Source organism: Cricetulus griseus, chromosome 8, assembly GCF_003668045.3.
Source record: "Cricetulus griseus strain 17A/GY chromosome 8, alternate assembly CriGri-PICRH-1.0, whole genome shotgun sequence".
Classification (NCBI taxonomy): Eukaryota; Metazoa; Chordata; class Mammalia; order Rodentia; family Cricetidae; genus Cricetulus; species Cricetulus griseus.
This window is the reverse complement of record NC_048601.1, coordinates 46,581,653-46,600,176: the sequence shown is the minus strand read 5'-3', so window position 1 is coordinate 46,600,176 and position 18,524 is coordinate 46,581,653. Positions and strand designations below refer to the sequence as shown.

At 42.2% G+C, this 18,524-nt stretch overlaps 1 protein-coding gene across 1 annotated transcript in view; it reads right to left on the bottom strand.

Annotated features, from left to right (window-relative positions):
• Window positions 1–18,524, bottom strand: part of Frmd4b (FERM domain containing 4B) — a 197,930-nt gene that overhangs the window by 26,413 nt on the left and 152,993 nt on the right. Inside the window, exons 8-11 of the mRNA XM_027428944.2 lie at window positions 16,736–16,819; window positions 15,465–15,530; window positions 11,660–11,717; window positions 9,762–9,848 (exon numbers count right to left, since the gene is read on the bottom strand). Of these exons, the coding sequence (XP_027284745.1) occupies window positions 9,762–9,848; window positions 11,660–11,717; window positions 15,465–15,530; window positions 16,736–16,819 (295 nt within the window). The remainder of the gene's footprint in view (window positions 1–9,761; window positions 9,849–11,659; window positions 11,718–15,464; window positions 15,531–16,735; window positions 16,820–18,524) is intronic.

Below are 18,524 nucleotides of genomic sequence, written 5' to 3'. Positions count from 1 at the left end.
AATTTTGAGTTTGAGGAGAAGAGGCTCAAAGAAAGCAGCTGTCCACTTCGGATTTGCTACTGCTTGGAGAGATGTCAGGCGTGGTATGGTATCGGGCATGGTATAGTGTCTGATAGTATACTTTAAGTGTTCTCAAAACAAAAATGATGAATATGTGTGATATAACATGTTAACTGGTTTAATTTAGCCATGCCATTGTGAATATACATTGTGAATATGTATTATGTATCATAATTGTGCATGACTTTATTTATGAGCTAAATAAATGAATGGAAAAAAGTGAAACATTACACATGCATATGTGTACACAAACACAGTTGCAATTTTCCTACTAAAACAGAAAAAAAAATTGCCCAAGTCAAAATCCTAATCTTGAAGACTTTAAAGAGGAGGAAGACAAGAAGAAAGGGGGTGCGATTTGCTTACAATGGGGTTCAGAATACGGGAAAAGCATGTTTGTTGTGAATCAGTGTTCATTGTCAATGTGCACTTTGTAAAATCCATGCGTTTGAGAATCTCTTGTTTCTAGAACTGATGCTGTTAGTTGCAAAAGGGAAATAGCTGAAGGATGAAAATAAGACTATTAATTAGGTCTTCCAGATGTCTCTCTACTTTAGACTCATTTACAATGATTAGTTGTCCCCTTTGGAATCAACAGAAGGAAGTGCACACTTAATAGGTAGCAGACAGCAGTCTTGGGTTACTTTGATATTGCAAAAGTAAATAAATAGATAAAACAGGGAAAGGAGGGGGAGCATAAATAATGTCAATGAAGATATAATCAAGCAGTCACAATAGGAAGACATTTCTCAAAGTCATTAATCATCTGTCTCCAAACAAGGAAGAGCTATGAATTTGAGCACTGAAGTAGGAAAAAACAAGTCATATCAAATACTGTTTTGAAAATAAACTTGTGTAAGATACTGCACACATACAAAGTTCTCTTCCTCTTTAGACTCAAGGAAGCTGAAGAATTTAGGGGAAAAAATGCCATGTTATGATACATTATTCAAAGAAAAAAGTGTCTTAAATATTTAAGGCATTTTGTTGAAATCAATAGTTACTGTTCAGTTAGGTCCCACTCATTTACTCACATGTGAAAAACTAGATGAAATAATCTCCACCTATTACAAAGATTCCTGAAAGGGGCTGGAGAGACAGCTCTGCACTGGTTGCTCTTCCAGAGGACTCAACCACAGCTCACAACTATTCAGTTCCTAGCACCCAGAAGACAGCTCACAACTGCCTGTAATTCCAGTGCCAGGAGATTTGATGCCCTCTTCTGACCTCCATGGGTACCAGGCACACTTGTGGTATACAGACATAAAGGCAAACAAAACTCTCACACACAAGTAAATAGATAAGTAAAATATAAAAAGCAAAACAAAACAGATTGATATTTTTTCAAGGGCAGGGGTCCTGAAGGACATTCAGGAAACAGGTCTGCTGTATACCAGTAGACTTCGTCTCATTCCTTCTCAATGACAGTGTTTTGTTGCTATTGTTGTTAGTCATAGCCCTGGCTGTCCTGGAACTCATGTAGACCAGGTTGGTATTGAACTCACAGAGATCCACCTATCTCTATCCTCCCAGTGCTGGGCTTAAGGGCCTGCAGTACCAAGCCCAGCTCAACAGTATGCTTTGAATACCTCCTGTGGAGGAGGCTCTTTACTTGATGAACAGCGAGCAGCCTTCCATCCCGCATGGCATGCACACCAGCCTGTCTAGGTTTGCAATTGGATCCACCACTCAGAGCTGTGCTGATCATCAAGGGACTTGACTTTCCTAAGCCTCAGTTTCCTCTTCTGTTAAATGGACCAATGAGGCCCACCTCCAAAGGTTATCCAAACACAACTTTATGTTTATAGGATACTTGGCCCAGAGCCAGGCTTGGCATATCCGTCCGTGAGTGGTTGAGCTAATGTGTTGTGAAGGGCTTGCTCTACACTTGGCTTATTGTTACTAAATGGATGACAGCCACTTAGGAGCAGAAACAGAGCTAGCAATAGCTATCTGACTCCACATCTGCCCCTCCACAGAGGAAACAGTTCAGTGGTTCTGTTGACATAGCTGGGTCATTAGGCCTCAATGTCTATGACCACACTAGGCTGGCAGTGTGGATCTCTTGGGTGGTTTCCTGATGCATCCGGTAGGGAGGAAATCACTTCCTCTATCCTGTACCTGGTGGTCACTGATGAGTAGAGGGACTGTTAGCCTGTTCTGCAGAGTGACTGGGTAGCAAACTCCCTTCTGTCTGGAGTAGCCAGGAAGAAGGAAGAAAGAATGTGCCCCAGCAAGCAACAGAATGCTGGAGAGTCAGCTGCCTAGGGCAGGGAGGTTGCTTGAGGGTCAGAAGACCCCTCCTCTAGGGGAGGGAGCGGGATTTGGACAGAAAGGATCCAGTTCTCTTTTAAGTCATGACAAACTGTGAGTAAACACCACATAGGTCTGATGGTAAGGTAGGGTAGGAAAAACATGCCGCAGGAGTTGGGACTTTTCATTGCTCATTGTCCTGTAGGTTAATCATTTAGCTGCAAATTCACATGGAAATGACTAAATTCAGAATAGTCACAGCCAAGGTACATCAAACAATGAGTCACTTGGATAGGGTGATCCCCCTGTGTGATGCGAAGCAAAGCAAACCAGGGACCATTGACTTATTCTGTTTCATGCTAAAGGTTACACCTGGTGAATAAAGATGTTGCTAATGCCTTCTGGAGTACTGAAAACCGTAGGCACTGAGCCTTCCCAACAACCAGATGTGGAAGCAGGGTGTCAAGCTGAATCCATGCAGGAGAACACACTGGCCAAGCCACTCAGTCAACAGGGATGGATCTGGGATTTACATACAAGCAGAGTCAGGCTCCAAACCCCCAGCAGAGCACCATAGCACACCACTTCTGTTTCTTAGGCAGGGATTTTTAACAGGAGGAGGAGAAGGAGGAGAGGAGGCAAAGGTGAAAAGGAAGGAAAAGAGAATATTTATACTTCAGATTAAAAGAGAAAAGAGGAGGCAGCCATTTGTGGAATAAGGCAAGGCTAATCTTAGATGCATGTTAATCCTGCCTCAGCTTCCCAAGTGCTGGGATTATAGATGCCCCCCCCCCCCCGACTGGCATATCCCTCAACTTCACTTACTACTGTTTTGCAGCTCATGATAACTGAACTATCCCCACCTCCAGGCCATCTGGTGATGGGAGGAGACTTGGCTAATGAACAGATGGGAAGGGAGGATGCTGCCAGAACAAAGCACAGATACTGTGCCCTGTCCTACTACGCACAGGACAGTCCCATACCCCAAAGAAAATAGTAATCCAGCTGGAATAGAGGAATGTTGCATTAGAGGGCAATATCTTGTGCTATATCTAGGTTCTGAGAGCTAGAATATGTAAATAAGATGCTTTAGATTTCTTTCTTTAAAATAGTAAGTTCCAGAGTTCTGTTTCTTCCAATTAGATAATACTTTTAGGCTCAAAATGGTTATTCACATACTTTTCCAAATACAAATGTTACTTGTTAGAGGGACTTAACAATACTTGATTCAGGCAAAAGAGCTCCTACTAAGAGGATCTGCTGTGGTAAAAAATACTTTTGTAAGAGATCCCAATAGGCTTGAGAGTGATGGAGCACACTTTTAATACCAGTACTTGGAGGCAGAGGCAGGGGGATCTCTGTGAGTTAGAGGCCAGCCTAGTCTACAAAGCAAGTTCCAGAACAGTCAGGACCCTCACTCAAATAACCATGAAGGGAGGTGGGGTGGGGTGGGGGGAAATCCCAACAGAACATGCTTAGAATCTGAAAATTATTTTCTTTAGGTGCGATCTCATAGCTGTATATGTACATAAAATGTCATCTTGCAAGTAATCAATTAAGCATTCTGGCTATTTGGAAATAAATTGAGATGAAAAAGTTCTGAATATTACAAAAAACCAATGTGTCATATAAATACCAAACGTCTAAAATGGTATCATTTCACCCAAGTCTCCTCTGGGGCCAAATCTCTAACTTCCCAGGGCTGAGGGACTGGCTTCCTCCCTGTTAGAACTTGCGTGGGGGCACATGTGCACAGGTGTCAGACAACCAGAGCTGGCACGGTTCTAATCCCAGGTATTGCCACAGATGACCAAGGATGTTCTCTCTCTGTCTCTTCCTCTCCCCGCCACCCTGCCTGACTCAATGTTTCTCAGTCTGACTTCAAACTTGCTCTGAGGCTGAGGATAGCTTTGAACTTCTGACCTTCATGCCTCTGCATCCTGAGTGCTCGGATCCAAAGTATGTCCCACCATGCCTGGTTTATGAGGACCTCAGGTATGCTAGGCAACCACCCTGCCAACCGAGCTACAACTCCAACTCTACATGTCCTTTTTCTTTGTGTGTGAACAATTCTACCATGGGTTAAGGGCCAGGTATAACTAGTAACAGTGTGGCCAGTGAGTTATGGGGCAGTCCCCCCTATGCAGAGCCATTTCCTCTTCTGCAGAGAACATCTGCGGTTCCTATGGCAGAAGTCCTCTTATTCTTGAAGGTGTGGTTAGTGGTCTATTGTAAACATTTACCTTTCCTCCTTCCAGGCAGCCACCAGGTACTTTGGAAGCATCTCGCCATTCAGGTCTCAGCTAAAATGTCACTTTCCTTAGGGAGACCTTCCCTAAACACCAGATGTCTCTCCCTCTATCTCATCAGTTCTTCCCAAAGGCAATTTAAAGTTTACAATTATGTGATTTCTTTGCTTACTCATTTCTCACCAGCCATCTCTCTAGACTATTTTTTGGAGAAACAAGTAGGTTAGTAGCCACAGCTTACCTCCTCCAGAGTGTGTTTCCACATTTCTTTTTGGTCACAAAACAACTTGAGTTATATAGCTTTGGCCATGACCTGCCGGCATCGAGACAATACTTCCCACGCTCCCTTGCAATGAGATGGGACTTCCTGAAGGACAAAGGGCTTGCTCCAGAATGTCTTTCACCTTCTTTGACAATCCTCAGAGGAATCTTGAAATGTTCTCATCATAGAAATATAGACCCTAACTGCTTACCCATAGAGGTGAAGAGAGATGTCAGACTACGCAGTAAAATATGGTGTGGAGAGGGTTACATTCACTCTGAACAAATTCCTTTAGTCCACAGGGTGCCTACAGCACTGTGAGAGTGTAGACAGAATCTTTTTGAACTGAATAAATGAGAAAATGAGGGCACCGAGAGGTTAAGTGGCAGTTCCTAGTCAGCCAGCTGGTCAGTGGGAATGCAGAACTGGCTCTTGTTTCAAGCCCATGTTATAGGATTGGCGGCCTCCTCCCACTGGCTCTGCAGGTTTTAACAATCAGATTGATTATTGGTGTGGCTGGAGCTTAATTACACACTTTCCAAACAGGATGGACTGGTCTCCTGACCACATTTTGTAATCAGTGTTCCTATTCACACCAGACAGCATGTTGTACTGATGTAGAAAGTGGGGTTGGACAGCACACGCCCCCCCCCCCCCCCCAGTTCTCCCAGCATTAACTTGCTCTGGGACAGAAGGACCTTCTGTGTGGTCCATGCTGGTGGTGGAAGGAACAAGGAGTTGTGACGGTCAAGATGCCTGTGATTAGAGAAACAGTCAAGGTTCTGCCTTCAAGTAAAGGAAGGAGCCCAGGCCTGCTGTGATGAGCCTAGGGCTGCTATGACAAGCGAACAGAAGGCTTTTGTGCCTATTACTTAACACAACTGCCTCCAGGGAATTCCAACAGTTTAAAAAAAAAAATCAGTTAACCAAAGGCCGAGACACAGTGTTCACCACAAGGTCCTTTTATCATGCTACAGCGTAAAAAGATGCTAATCTTGAAAGGCCCTTCATCAGGATGGTCTAGATGATGCCTCCACTAACAGTACCACGTCAATCTTCCATCTCTGCTCTCCTACAGGCCTCGTTTTCCCAAGAGAAGTCCTTGCGTAGGGTCAGAGTTCAGTCATGACACATATACTAATAATGCCTTACTCACCCACTGATGTACTGTCTAGTTCCTTGTGAAAGACATGTTTGCCCCTTGAAATGCTAAACTAACAAGAAAGACCTAAAAAGAGAAGTTCAGTTGGTAGGATGCCTACCTAGTATGCATGAAGTTCTGGGTTTGAACCCCAGTACACACTTGTAATCCCAGCCTTGGGAAATTGGAGGTGAGAGAATCAAAAATTCAAGATTTCTTGCCTACACAGCAAGTTCAAGGCCAGTCTGGGATACAGGAGACCCTGTGGTGAAGTCATTAATTTATTATTTTTCTTTTCATATATAGCACATCTTCATGCACTCTGGGTAACGAACCAAGGAGAAAAGGGTTTGCAAGGCTCTAAATATAGGGACTCCTACTATACCCGGGCTGCTCCGCTGTGACGTTGGGTTCTTCTCCGTCAGTAACCCCAAAATAGTTCCCAATTATTCTCTTTAATTGTCTGTCTCCATCACTCCAAGAAATGGTTAACAGTTACCTAGTGATGTTTGTTTATCAGGCATGGGGAATAATATAATATCATTTAGTTCTCACATCCTCCCCACGCAGCTAGTGGGATTACGGCTGTGCCGATAAGGAAGATACTTCTAAAGAGAGATGAAAACCATGCCCAAGATTACACAGCAAGTAAGGCTTGGACATATAGCTTAGTGGTAGAGTGCTTGCTTAGCTTAGGTTGCTTCGATCCTCAGCATAGCAAAATACACACAGAGATACACTCAAACACACACAAATTCATACATAGACCCAAGATCACACAGAAAATAGACATCAAGGCCAGGGTCTGTAATCTCTCCATAACTCTTGGCCAGCATCATGGAGCTTCACTGATGGAATTCACTTGTTGCCCCTCAGCCCTAGACTGGCAAAAAAGTTAAAGCTAAGACAAATGAAGAGCACTTGCTAGTGGTAGTAAACAAACACAGTCCCCAACATTCAAAAGCAGTAATTAATAGACATTATCTAGGCAGGCTGCAAGGCCTTTGCCAGCAGACCTTAAACAACCCCTTTTATAACCAGCCTTTTGGTGTCAGTGTTGGTATGTCTCCATCCTGGTTTGCTTTTACACCAACAAGGTAGGCACATGGCTCTGGAGGCCCAGCATCTTGAGACTGGCCTGATAGCCTGTGTTCCATTAATTTGTCAGCATGACCTTGATTCTTTCCTGGCCATTGGAGAACTTGCTGCATGCCCAGATACTGAAGCCTGAGCCTTCTTTTGTGTCGGTGCTCACAACCCTTTAAATTATATATTCTTTTAAGGCGGGCAAACTGGACAGGATAGAGCCTGGCAGAGCACACTGCTGCCCCCAGCTCAAATCAATAGGTTTACAGAAAGCAGTTAAGTGCACAGAAGCAACATCCACCATCAGGTTTTAACAAAAGAAAGCAGGGAACAAGCCACGGTGCAGCATGGACGCCTGAAGAGATGGAGAAGGGAAGGGGGAGGAGGCAACAGCAGAAGGGAGAGCTCTAGCGTCCTGTCAGAAGTGAGTGGCAGAGCTTGAAAATGAAAGGGCAAAACTTCGAATTGAATAAAGGAAGTGGCTGCTGATGCTTGTCTAGACACCAGGATGAACAAGCAGGCCTGATTGTGATCGGTGTGAAGCAGTATGTACTGATCTTTATGAAGCTGTTAATGTAAAGAAAGGCCGGTGAATCACAGCCCCAGAGAGGGAATCAAGCTCAGCGTTTGCTGTGCAGATCCGACTCACCATTACTTGGGGAGAAAATCCGATTGCTTGCTTTTGTTTCTTTATGCAGTGGGAACACAGATTTATTAAGGAAAAGGGAGAAAGAACTCTGAGAGCAGGAGGGGCTGCAGGGGATGAATGCTGAGGTTGCTTGTTTTTATTTTATGTTTTAAGGAAACGGAGCTAGTTGACTATAAGTGGACCTGTGAGTTGGCTTAAGTTCTATTTTGCTGGTTTTTAGGAAAACCCAGCAAAAGTTATGTGTGTTCTTTACTAAAAAGGTAAAATTCAAGATGGACTAACGAGCAAAACCTTAGTAATATGGGTGAGCTATGCTTTAAGAAAACATGACAGGCAGTGGCTTGGCTGGGACTCTCTGTTATGCCCTGGACTTTGACCTCTCTGTCCGCCCACAATGGAAACTGTAATGTCCATGAAAAGAGAATGGGTAGTTAGTTAGTTAGGTGTGGTGGCTCACACCTGTAATCCCAGACTTGGGTGGAGGGTGGAAGGAGGATCATGAGAGAGAATCTGTTAAAAAGATTATGTATATTGTATATTCACGCAATGGAATGATAGGTAGCTTTCAAAAGTGGCGGGGGTGGTGTGGTGTGGTGGTGGTGGTGTGTGTGGGGGGGTAGCGATTGCCTGACTTTTGCAAGGCCCCTGATTTGATCCCTAGAATTACAAAACAGGAAATAGAACACAGTATTCCTTGTCCAATGGATGTTGCTCCCAGGGCTGACAGAAACTACAAGATGGTTGTATGACTAGCACAGAAGGACAAGGTGGCTAAATGCTGCTTTATTGCTTTTGTTAATATTCCTCTAATAAACAGACTTGACGCCCAGCGAATCTGGCCCAGCAGAGCTGGATGAGCATGGAGAGGGGAGACCATGGTCTGCCCGACACCACCCATTGTTTATCTATGTTAATGTCCCAGCCAAGCAATGGGGTCAAGAATCGTGCTCAATTTTCATAGCTTAAGGTGATTGCAAGCATTGATGGATGAGAGGAGTCTTGGAAGACACAGTGCATGGTCTGTTTCCAGGATTGCTTTATGAAGAATACAGCAACAGACAGGCAGCCACGTAGGAGTTGTTTTAGACTGTGATGCTGGGTTGAGATAAGACTGACTGTGGTTTGTTATTAAGAGGCCACTGTTTTACTCCTACAGCCTGCAGGGATGGCAGCAGAGCACAGGGAGAGTAGCAGTCTCCCCCAAAGCAGTGTGAGTATGTCTAAAGCTCACAGCCACTGCGTGGCGTTCTCTATGGATTCATTAATGGTGCCTAGGTACATGTTATACTTGAGGTGACAGTAGTAGCTTCACAATCTAGGTTTCTTTCCCCTTATTTTTGATTCTTTTGGAGACAGAGTTTCATGTAGCCCAAGCTGGCCTAGTAGAGCATAGCCTTAACTTCCGGGTCTCTCATCTCTGCCCCTCAAATACTAGGATTACAGCATATGATGATAAACAGTAACTTATTTAGCTTTGGAAAACCCAAATCTAATAGATTCTGGCCCTTTAGCTCATTGTTGTTTTTTTTTTTTTCTCTTTACAGAAAGCAAATGATGTTTGCTATAGAAGACAGTGAAAACAAAGAACAGCAAAAAAAGAAAAAAACATAGCTACAGTTATGGAAAGAATACTTATAACTATTTTATTGAGAAACAATCACCACAAAACCTTTGGATTTAAACCAAAGTGTATGGGGCTGTGAACCATGTTGTGGTTAGCTTTGTAGCCAAACCTTAGTGCATTGTTTAGGTTATGGCCTTGAAACAGCATGTAACCCTAGCACTTGGGAGGTGGAGGCAGAAGGATCAACTAATACCCCAGGAGAACCTACCTCAACAAACAAAATGAAAAGATGGCCCATAATGGAACTGTGTAGACCGTGCATAAATGAGTTACTTTTACAATTAACATTTAACATGAGTAGCTTCTGTACCCCAGCTTCACTTACTACCTGAGTTTACTACCTGAGATTGGTCAAGGCGCCCCTGAAAGTGATATTGTAGGTTCTAAAACATTAACATTCAGGGTTCCTCTAAGTGTCTGCAGTGGTTCATACTTACTTTCCGTGGCTTCACCTTGTCTTGCAAATCATACTGGCCGATTCCTTTGTAGCTGATCCCCAGCCACCATGGAAGTCCCTGCTTATCCTAAAAAGTAGAAAACAAAACAAAACAAACATGAGACATAAGATCTGTTAAGTCTTCTAGAGGGGAAGCACTATCAATTTTTTTCCTTAACAAGTGCCAACAAGCCAAAATCAATCGCCTTGGTAAATAGAACCTTACTGAGAAACTTGTTGAAATATTTTCTTAGGGTCTCTTCAAATAATATACACATGAAAAAGCCAATACTGTTATTACCATCCAAAAGAATGAAGTATTAGTGTTTTGATTAAATCGTTGGAGAGATAAAAAAAGTAATTCAACCAAGACATAATCCAGCACAAAGTTAGTTATGATTTTAAAAAGACTCCTTGTTCTCTTAGTTAACAACAAGCTATAAAGGCTGGGAAGTTCCCAGGGATTACCAGGGGAAAGACAGAGGTTCCAAGGCCTAAAGCCCAGAGCACAATTAACAATGAACAGGGAGAGGCAAGAATACCTTTTGGGGAGTTGGACAATTCCCAGCATGAATAGTTAGCTAAGATACATATGAGGAGTGGATTTACATGATATTCTATTGTAAATACAATGTGTTTCTAAATTTGTTTATTGGGCTTTTCCAATGAGAAGGATATATTGACAGAAGGAAAGAAAAACATAGGTTTATGTATGTGTGCATATACAAAGCAGAATCAGTGAGGATTAAGATTAAGTTAATATACATTTGTAGTACAGGTGTCCTCAATATGAAAGTGTGTGTATTCTGTTTTTCCTACATCTGCAATGGTAAAGATGTCAACATTGTCATGACATCAAAAGTCACCACAGAGCTAATCAGTTAAACTTCTCACAAACAAAACCCCTTCATCTATGCTTCATCTTTTATCATCAAAGCATTTTTTAGCCAGCTTCTTCTTGCTTATCAACACAAGAGGACAAAGCACATTGATGAGGGTGTGATACTGCAAATTTTGCAAATTTTCAGCATTGAAGACTGGCATGACTGTCACATGGAGGAGTGAACAAATAAAGAGCTAGGAGCATTCAAGAGACAAATAACCGGAAAACAAAAATCACCATGGATAGGAGTGAGAATGACCTAGAATCACAGGTGAATTTTGGTGGTACAGAATGAACTTAGCATGCCACAGGTCCTAGGTTCAATACCCAGCCCACAAGGGGTGTGGGGAGAGAGAGAGAGAGAGAGAGAGAGAGAGAGAGAGAGAGAGAGAGAGAGAGAGAGAGAGAATAAACTAAGAGAGAATATGTCTGGGAAAGGACCTGAGTATAGCATTTTGCAAAGATAATTTGCTTTATAATTTGTCAAAAAATATTATGAGGCTTAAAAATTTATGAAAACAATTCTACTTTAAAATGCTGGAAATTTTGGGACTGAAGAGATGACTCAGTAGTTAAGAGCACTGGCTGGTCTTCCAAAGGACCAGGGTTCAGTTCCAGCACTCATGTTGCGGCTTACAACTCTCTGATACTCAGGTTCCAGGGAATCCAATACCCTCTTCTGGTTTCTATGGGTACTATATGCATGTAGTGACTTTAAACCCAACACTTGAAAGGCAGAGGCAGACAAATCTCTGTGAGTTCGAGGCCAGCCTGGTCTACAGAACAAGTTCCAGGACAGCTAAGGCTACACAGAGAAACACCTTTTAGAAAAACAAAAACAAAAACAAAAACAAAACAAAAACAAAAACAAAAAACAAAAAAAATAAAAATAAAAACACTGCAAATTCTAGACACAGTTCATGCACACATTTAGATGCTGTTTTAGACAGCCAGTTCAGTGACTTGCACAGCTTGCTGAGCATTGTGGAAACCTCTGGAATGTGAGAAGCACTTACCTTCACTGCATAATAATGGACTCCATAGGTTGGCAGGGCTTCTACTATTTTCATATACCTAAAAAAAATGGATACCTATCATAAGCTAATTAAAATAGTCAAAGGGCTCTTTGGGGGAAATTGATCTCAGGAAACACAATTTGCTTCCACTTCTCTCCTTTAATCATGACTAAACTCTTTGACGTAAGTAGAAATAGAATAATAAACAATTGTAGGGAGTAATATTGTTTGTACCTTATCTAAATGGCAGTGGTTTTCTAACAAAACAAAAACAGAGAAGGTTTCTACAACTTACAAATAGATTGCATTAAAAACCCAAACTGTAAATTTTAAAAAAGATTTGCTTATTTATGCACTTTTTAAAATAAATTTTATTTAAATTAGAAACAATCTTATTTTACATATCAATCCCAGTTCCTTCTCCCTCCCATCCTCCCATGCCCCCCCACAATGCCTCCATTCCATCCCCTATCCACTCCCCAGGGAGGGTGAGGTCTTCCATAAGGATCATCAAAATCTGTCAAGTCATTTGGGGGAGGGCCTAGGCCTGTGTATCTAGGCTAAGAGACTATCCCTTCATGGGGAATGGGACTCCCAAAATCCATTGGTGCACTTGGGATACATCCAGGTTCCACTGCCAGTCTCCATAGACTGCCTGGTGCTCCTAGCTGACACCCATATTCAGGGGGCCTGGTTTGGTCCTATGTTGGTTCCCCAGTTGTCAGACTGGGGTCCACAAGTTCCCACTTGCTCAGGTCAGCTGTTTCTGTGGGTTTATTTATTTATACACATTTTTCTCCCTATTTTTGCTTTTCTGAGGCAGGGTTTCTTTGTATAGCGCTGGTTGTCCTGAGCCTTGTTCTGTAGACCAGGCTGGCCTGTAACTCAGAGTGCTGTGGTAAAAGGCATGCGCCATCACACCTGGCCTACTTATGCATAGTAAACATAGGGTATTTTTTTCTTCACATACATCTGCACACAAGAAGAGGTCATTAGAATCCACAGTTGTGGGCCACCACGTGGGTGACAGGGATTGAATTCAGGACCTCTGGAAGCACAGCCAGTTCTCTTAACTGTCGAGCCATTTCTCTAGCCCTACATTGCAAATATTTTTTTAAGGCAAACACTTAATACACAAACAGTAAGAATCAACGTTAAAGCCAGGTGTGCTAACTCCCTGTAGACGCAGTACTCAGGAAGTTCTAGGCTAGTCAGGAGACCGTCTCAAAGCACCAAAAATCCTCAGAAACTGGGACTGGGGGAGAGGGGAGAAAGGATGAATATAAATATTCCTTTTAGTGTCATCCTCATGACAAGTTATTGAGTTAGTAAGTACAATGTCCAGAAAAATTGATCTTCACAATGTCATTAAAATGTCCTAACAAGTCAGGCGGTGGTGGGGCACACATTTAATCCCAGCACTTGGAAGGCAAAGACAGACAGATCTTTGTGAGTTTCAGGCCAGCTTGGTCTACAAAGCAAGTTCCGGACAACACAGAGAAACCCTGGCTTCAAAAATAAATAAATAAATAAATAAATAAATAAATAAATAAATAAATAAATGCCAAAACAACGATAACAAAAAGTTCCTTCAACACATGGAAATATATTGATTGTCAAGTTCACCTAACTATAAACATAACACCGCAGTTCTTAGAAATATATACTTTAAAGAGGTGAACATTATTATTGTAAATCTGTATTCTGGCCTGGGGTGTGGCTCAGTTGGTAGGCTGCTTGCCTAGCATGCTTGAAGCCCAGAGCACGAACCCCAGCACCACATAAACTCAGTAAGATATTGTATATCAGTAGCACTAGGAAGCAAAGACAGGAAGATCATAAATTCAAGGACATTCTTAGCTATGTAGTGAGTTCAAAGGTAGCCTAAACTATATGAGCTACTCTCTCAAACAGACAACATTACACACACACAAACACACACACACACACACACACACAATTAAGGCAATCATGTCAGCATGTAGTTGGAATGCTTTTCTCCATGTACCCCAGTCCTACTTTGTTTCTCTCTGTTCACCGGGTTATTACTGGCTAGCTCTCTCACTTATAAATTAACCCATTTCTACTAATCAGAGTGTCACCCCATGGCTGTGGCTTACCGATGATGTCCTGCCATCTTGACTCCCTAGCAGCTACATGGCATCTCTCTGACTCTGCATTCTCTCTCTCTCTCTCTCTCTCTCTCTCTCTCTCTGTTTCTCTTTGTATTTTCAACCTGGCTTTACTCTGCTTAGCCATTGGCCAAAACAGCTTTATTCATCAACCAATAAAAACAACACATATTTGCAGCATACAGAAGGATTTCCCTCATCATCACCACTTCTATTTTTGTTCAAGAAGGTACTGAGTAGCTTTAAGGAGTGGCCTGAGCTGTGTGAGAATTCTCCATCCCCAAGGAACTGAAGTCCCTGTTGAATTTAAGGGGACTTTTAACAAATAATACTTTTACTTATTGAGACTTTATGCAATATATTTTGATCATATTCATTCCAATTTGGATAGTTTTGTTTTTAAATGACATCATGAAGATGAATTTCTTTGGCTATTGTAACCACTACCTTGGTAATTTCTTAGGTAATTGCTATACATGTAAATGAATACAAAGGATACAGGGATAAGATGAGTGTGCCAAGGTCAAGCAGTGGATAAAGTGCACAAATTCAGAGCAGGGATTCGAACTCCATAGACAAGTGTTAACCAAGTTAAGCAGACTATGTTTGCAACCACACAACAGCTATCAGAAGAGCCAAAAAGTAAGTACACCTCCCAACGTACACACCAGCCTGACTAAAAGCCATCAGGGATATTATCTTCCTATCTTTGTTCCTTCCCTTCAAACCCCCTCTCCATCCCACCCCACCTCAGGAAACAGGAACAATGAATTTGAACAACAAGGGTTCAACTTTGGAACTGCTGGCTTCCGCCTTCTGCCTGGAGCATAACTGGCGTGCGTAGGTGTGCTATGGATACTGATTCTAGTGAAGAAGCGAGAGCTCAAAGAAGACCATGTCCTCTCTACGGCTCAGGCAACCTGGGTCCTCATTTCACTTCCCACATGACCTATGCCACTCTCAGCAGTTCTCATTCTTTCTCTTAAAGTTAGAGCCCTAAGAGTTACTCTCCAGCTAGCAGAACAGTCATGAACTAGAACAGATTGGTTTTCATAATATTAGAAGTTTATTGCATCAAGTGAAGAGTTCTTAGTAAATCAGTGGTAACTCTATACAGAATATGGCAGAAGCTGGGTGTGGTGGCACTTACCGTCCTAACAATCAGTAGGCAAGTAGAGCCAGGATTCAAAGTTATTCTTAGCTACTTAGTGAGTTCAGGATTAGCCTGTCTACAGGAGACTGTCTGTCTATCTATCTATCTATCTATCTATCTATCTATCTATCTATCTATCTATCCATCATGTATCTATATAAGTAATGACTATATTTTTGGTAATAAAGAGAAGCAGAACTCCAAGATAGCAAGTATATCCTGAGTTCCATCCTAAGTAGAGTTACAAACTTACAAACGGAATTTCCATCTTCTCTTTGAAAGTGTTGGAAGATTTGGGACCATCATGCTTGAATTCTAAAGCTAAGTCACCTTGCCTGTGCCCAGGATAACAGCTCTTGCCACCACCACCACCATTGTCACCATTCCCTGGATGGCCAACACGCCCCTCTCTGTTACCTGGCCCACACTGGGAAGCATAGGAACAGGGAGCATCTACTATGGAATCACCAGGCTGTTTTCTTTAAAATTATGTCTAGGCAAAAAGAAAACTGATACTTACTGGACCACAGCTTGACCCCGAGTCAGACCTTTGATTTTCAAGTAATGCTCAATCACTCTGTCTTCACTGCAAAACAGAGAAATAAGCATGGTGACATGTGACTTTCGGACACCTGATTCCATATCTCTGTTCTCAGGCAGCCACTGAAAACCTGAGAGGAACATGCTTGTTTGGGAGCCAGGGTGGCATCCTCTGATGTTTCTGTAGGACCCTTGTTCCTGAGCTCAGCATGTGACTACTTCCAGTATGATCTTTAACTTTTACTATAATTATGTAATTCATATTCATATCTTTAAAAATGTCATTTACTAGAAAAGGAAACAGATGAATTTCTCAAATAAAAACCTAATATTCTAGATGTTCCGTACTAGATATAAAGTACAAATATTAAATACTAGTTGGAGAATATCACTGAGGTAATTTTGAGGATAAGATCTTCCTCTTTTGATTAAAAGAAGAGATGGAGCTCCATTGGTAGAGTGCTTGAGTTACATGGTACGCACATAGCCCTGGGTTCAATCCCCAGAGTCACATAAACCAGACAGAGTGACCCATGCCTGTAATCTAGCATTTGGAAAGTAGAGGTAGAAAAACCAGAAGTTCAAGGTCATCCTTTGTTACATAGGAGTTCCAGGCAGTCTGAGCCATAGGAGACTCTTGTTCTTTCTTTAAAAAATAAAAGTATCTTAAGAAAATTAATTCTGCTAGGATTCTAAACACTATTGGAAATATTCTTCATTTCCAATATCATCATTTTTGGGCACAGTGATGTTAAAAAAAAAAGGCTCTGGTTTTATCCTGTAAGAGACTACGCTGAAGTGTCAGCCTTTCTCAGACCCAACTTTACCCTACATTTCTGGTAGCTCTTCCAGTCACACCGCAGGTGTAACCTGTGAGGCTGTGGGCGTCTCTCTGAGACCAATCATCACGCCCTCTTCCTCCCACACCTTTTTTTTTTTTAAAGAAACTTTCATTCAACAGTGATTTGTTCAGAAGGTTCCAGAGTCAGAATGCAATGTAGGCTGTGTATCTAATTCCCCTATATATCTGGAAAGTGTACTTCAGCTTTCATATTTGGAGCTATCAAAATAGAATGTTTTATCATCTTCATATTGTGTGTGCAAAGGTAGGCCGTCTTCAGGGCTTGAAGACTGAAACACCGAGACTACATTTACAAGCAATACAAGTAATTTGAAAGAAAAAAAAGTGATTCTCTTTAATTTCCTGCTCAGTGGAGGCCATGACCACAGTTTGGGGCTATCCTGGCTTACCAGTAAGCAAGTGATGGATGTTCCTGAAGGGTTTTGGTTGGAAAGACTGGCAGTGTCTTCAAATCTTTCCTGGCATTCTCATCACTAGGAAGAAACACAATACAGTAATTTCAGACTGTTACCTGAAAAGACATCCAGTGAGTTTCCCCTGATAAAGAGACCTGAACAGTTACTATAGGACCTTGGTCTCTGTCACACACTAGAGACCACCCTCATATGAGACAAGCACATATACTTTCAAGTCTCTCATACTTTCTCTGAGCACCAGTTTCATTATATAGGATGAACGGGATTGCACATATTTCATACTTTATTTTTACGTGGTATTCTTCATATTCCATTACCTACTTTTCCGTGTCCTGGAAACACTGCCCTAATCAACTCTAGTAGCTCCTAATAGTCAGTGTATTGGAACACCAGTCACAATAGAACTTCTCACAGAAGGTCTACAAGTTCTTCAATATGGACATCCCATGATCAAACGGTTTACATATATACTTCAGTCACTCTTCTGCTATTTTCCTACTACCCTGGACTACAATGGACCAAGCCAACCAGCTTAAGGAAAGTTAGTCTTTCTAGAACTCTCTGGAATGTAAGAGGACAGGAAAACATGTTTCTGATGCATCCAAGGGACTCCTTGCATCACCCACAGTAATATACAGTTCAGGCATTCTATAATTATAAAGTTGACAAATTCTATAAAAGACAGACAAATTCAACTGTCAACAGAAAGGTTCAGTCTTTGTGGAGAACGTGGAATATGAGCTAGTGACAGCTGGTCATACAATGTATGAGAGGCCAGATTCTCTAGCTGCCCTAAATATTTGAGGATGGAGTAAACATGGCTCTAGATGGTCTACTAGCTCCTTGAAAGCATACATACAAAGGTGGCTCACAACGCCAGGAACCCTGCTGATCTCCACACAGAGTCATGCTAACTTTTCCTCTCCCCAACTCCCTTATGTATCTTCCTCTCTTCCCACTAGCTAGACTTTGCTGAAAGGCTAAGAGCCAGGCACCGTGCAGTACATTTAGGGGCATTATTTTCCTCATGTTAGGCTTGATGACAGTTTTCTCATGCAGAAGCCATTATTATTCTCCATGTTTTTCTGGTAAAGCTGTGAGATTCAGAGATACTTGCTAACTGTTCATAGCTACTGTGTAGAGGAGACACGCATTAGAAGTCAGTCTGTTTGTCTCCAAAGGTCTTGTGTTTTTAACCACTGTGTTCTAACCCTGATTCCTAGCTGTCTTCCCAAGGCACTGTCCTAGACTGTCCTAGAATGCTGAGTGAGCATTCTCAACCCCTCAAAGGCACAACCCCTCACACCCTGTGATGGCTAATCTTGTTTGTTCACTTGATAGGATTGAGAACTGCCATGGAGAAACACATCTGGGCGTGCATATCAGGAGATTTCCAGGAGCAAAAGCCCACTATGAATGTGGGTGGTGCCATCCCACGGGTTGAGGGCATGGGTTGATAAAGGGGAAAAAGCCAACTGACCACCATCATTCACCACTCTTTGCTTCGTGACTATGGATACAATACAAGCAGCTGCCTCACACTGTCATGACTTCACTGCCTTGACCTTCCGACACCTGGTCACAGCAATGAAATAAGTAAAACACACACACACACACACACACACACACACACACACACACACACACACACAGAGAGAGAGAGAGAGAGAGAGAGAGAGAGAGAGAGAGAGAGACAGAGACAGAGACAGAGAGACAGAGAGAGAGATGGGGGAAACTGGCAAATTTTAAAACATCATTTAGG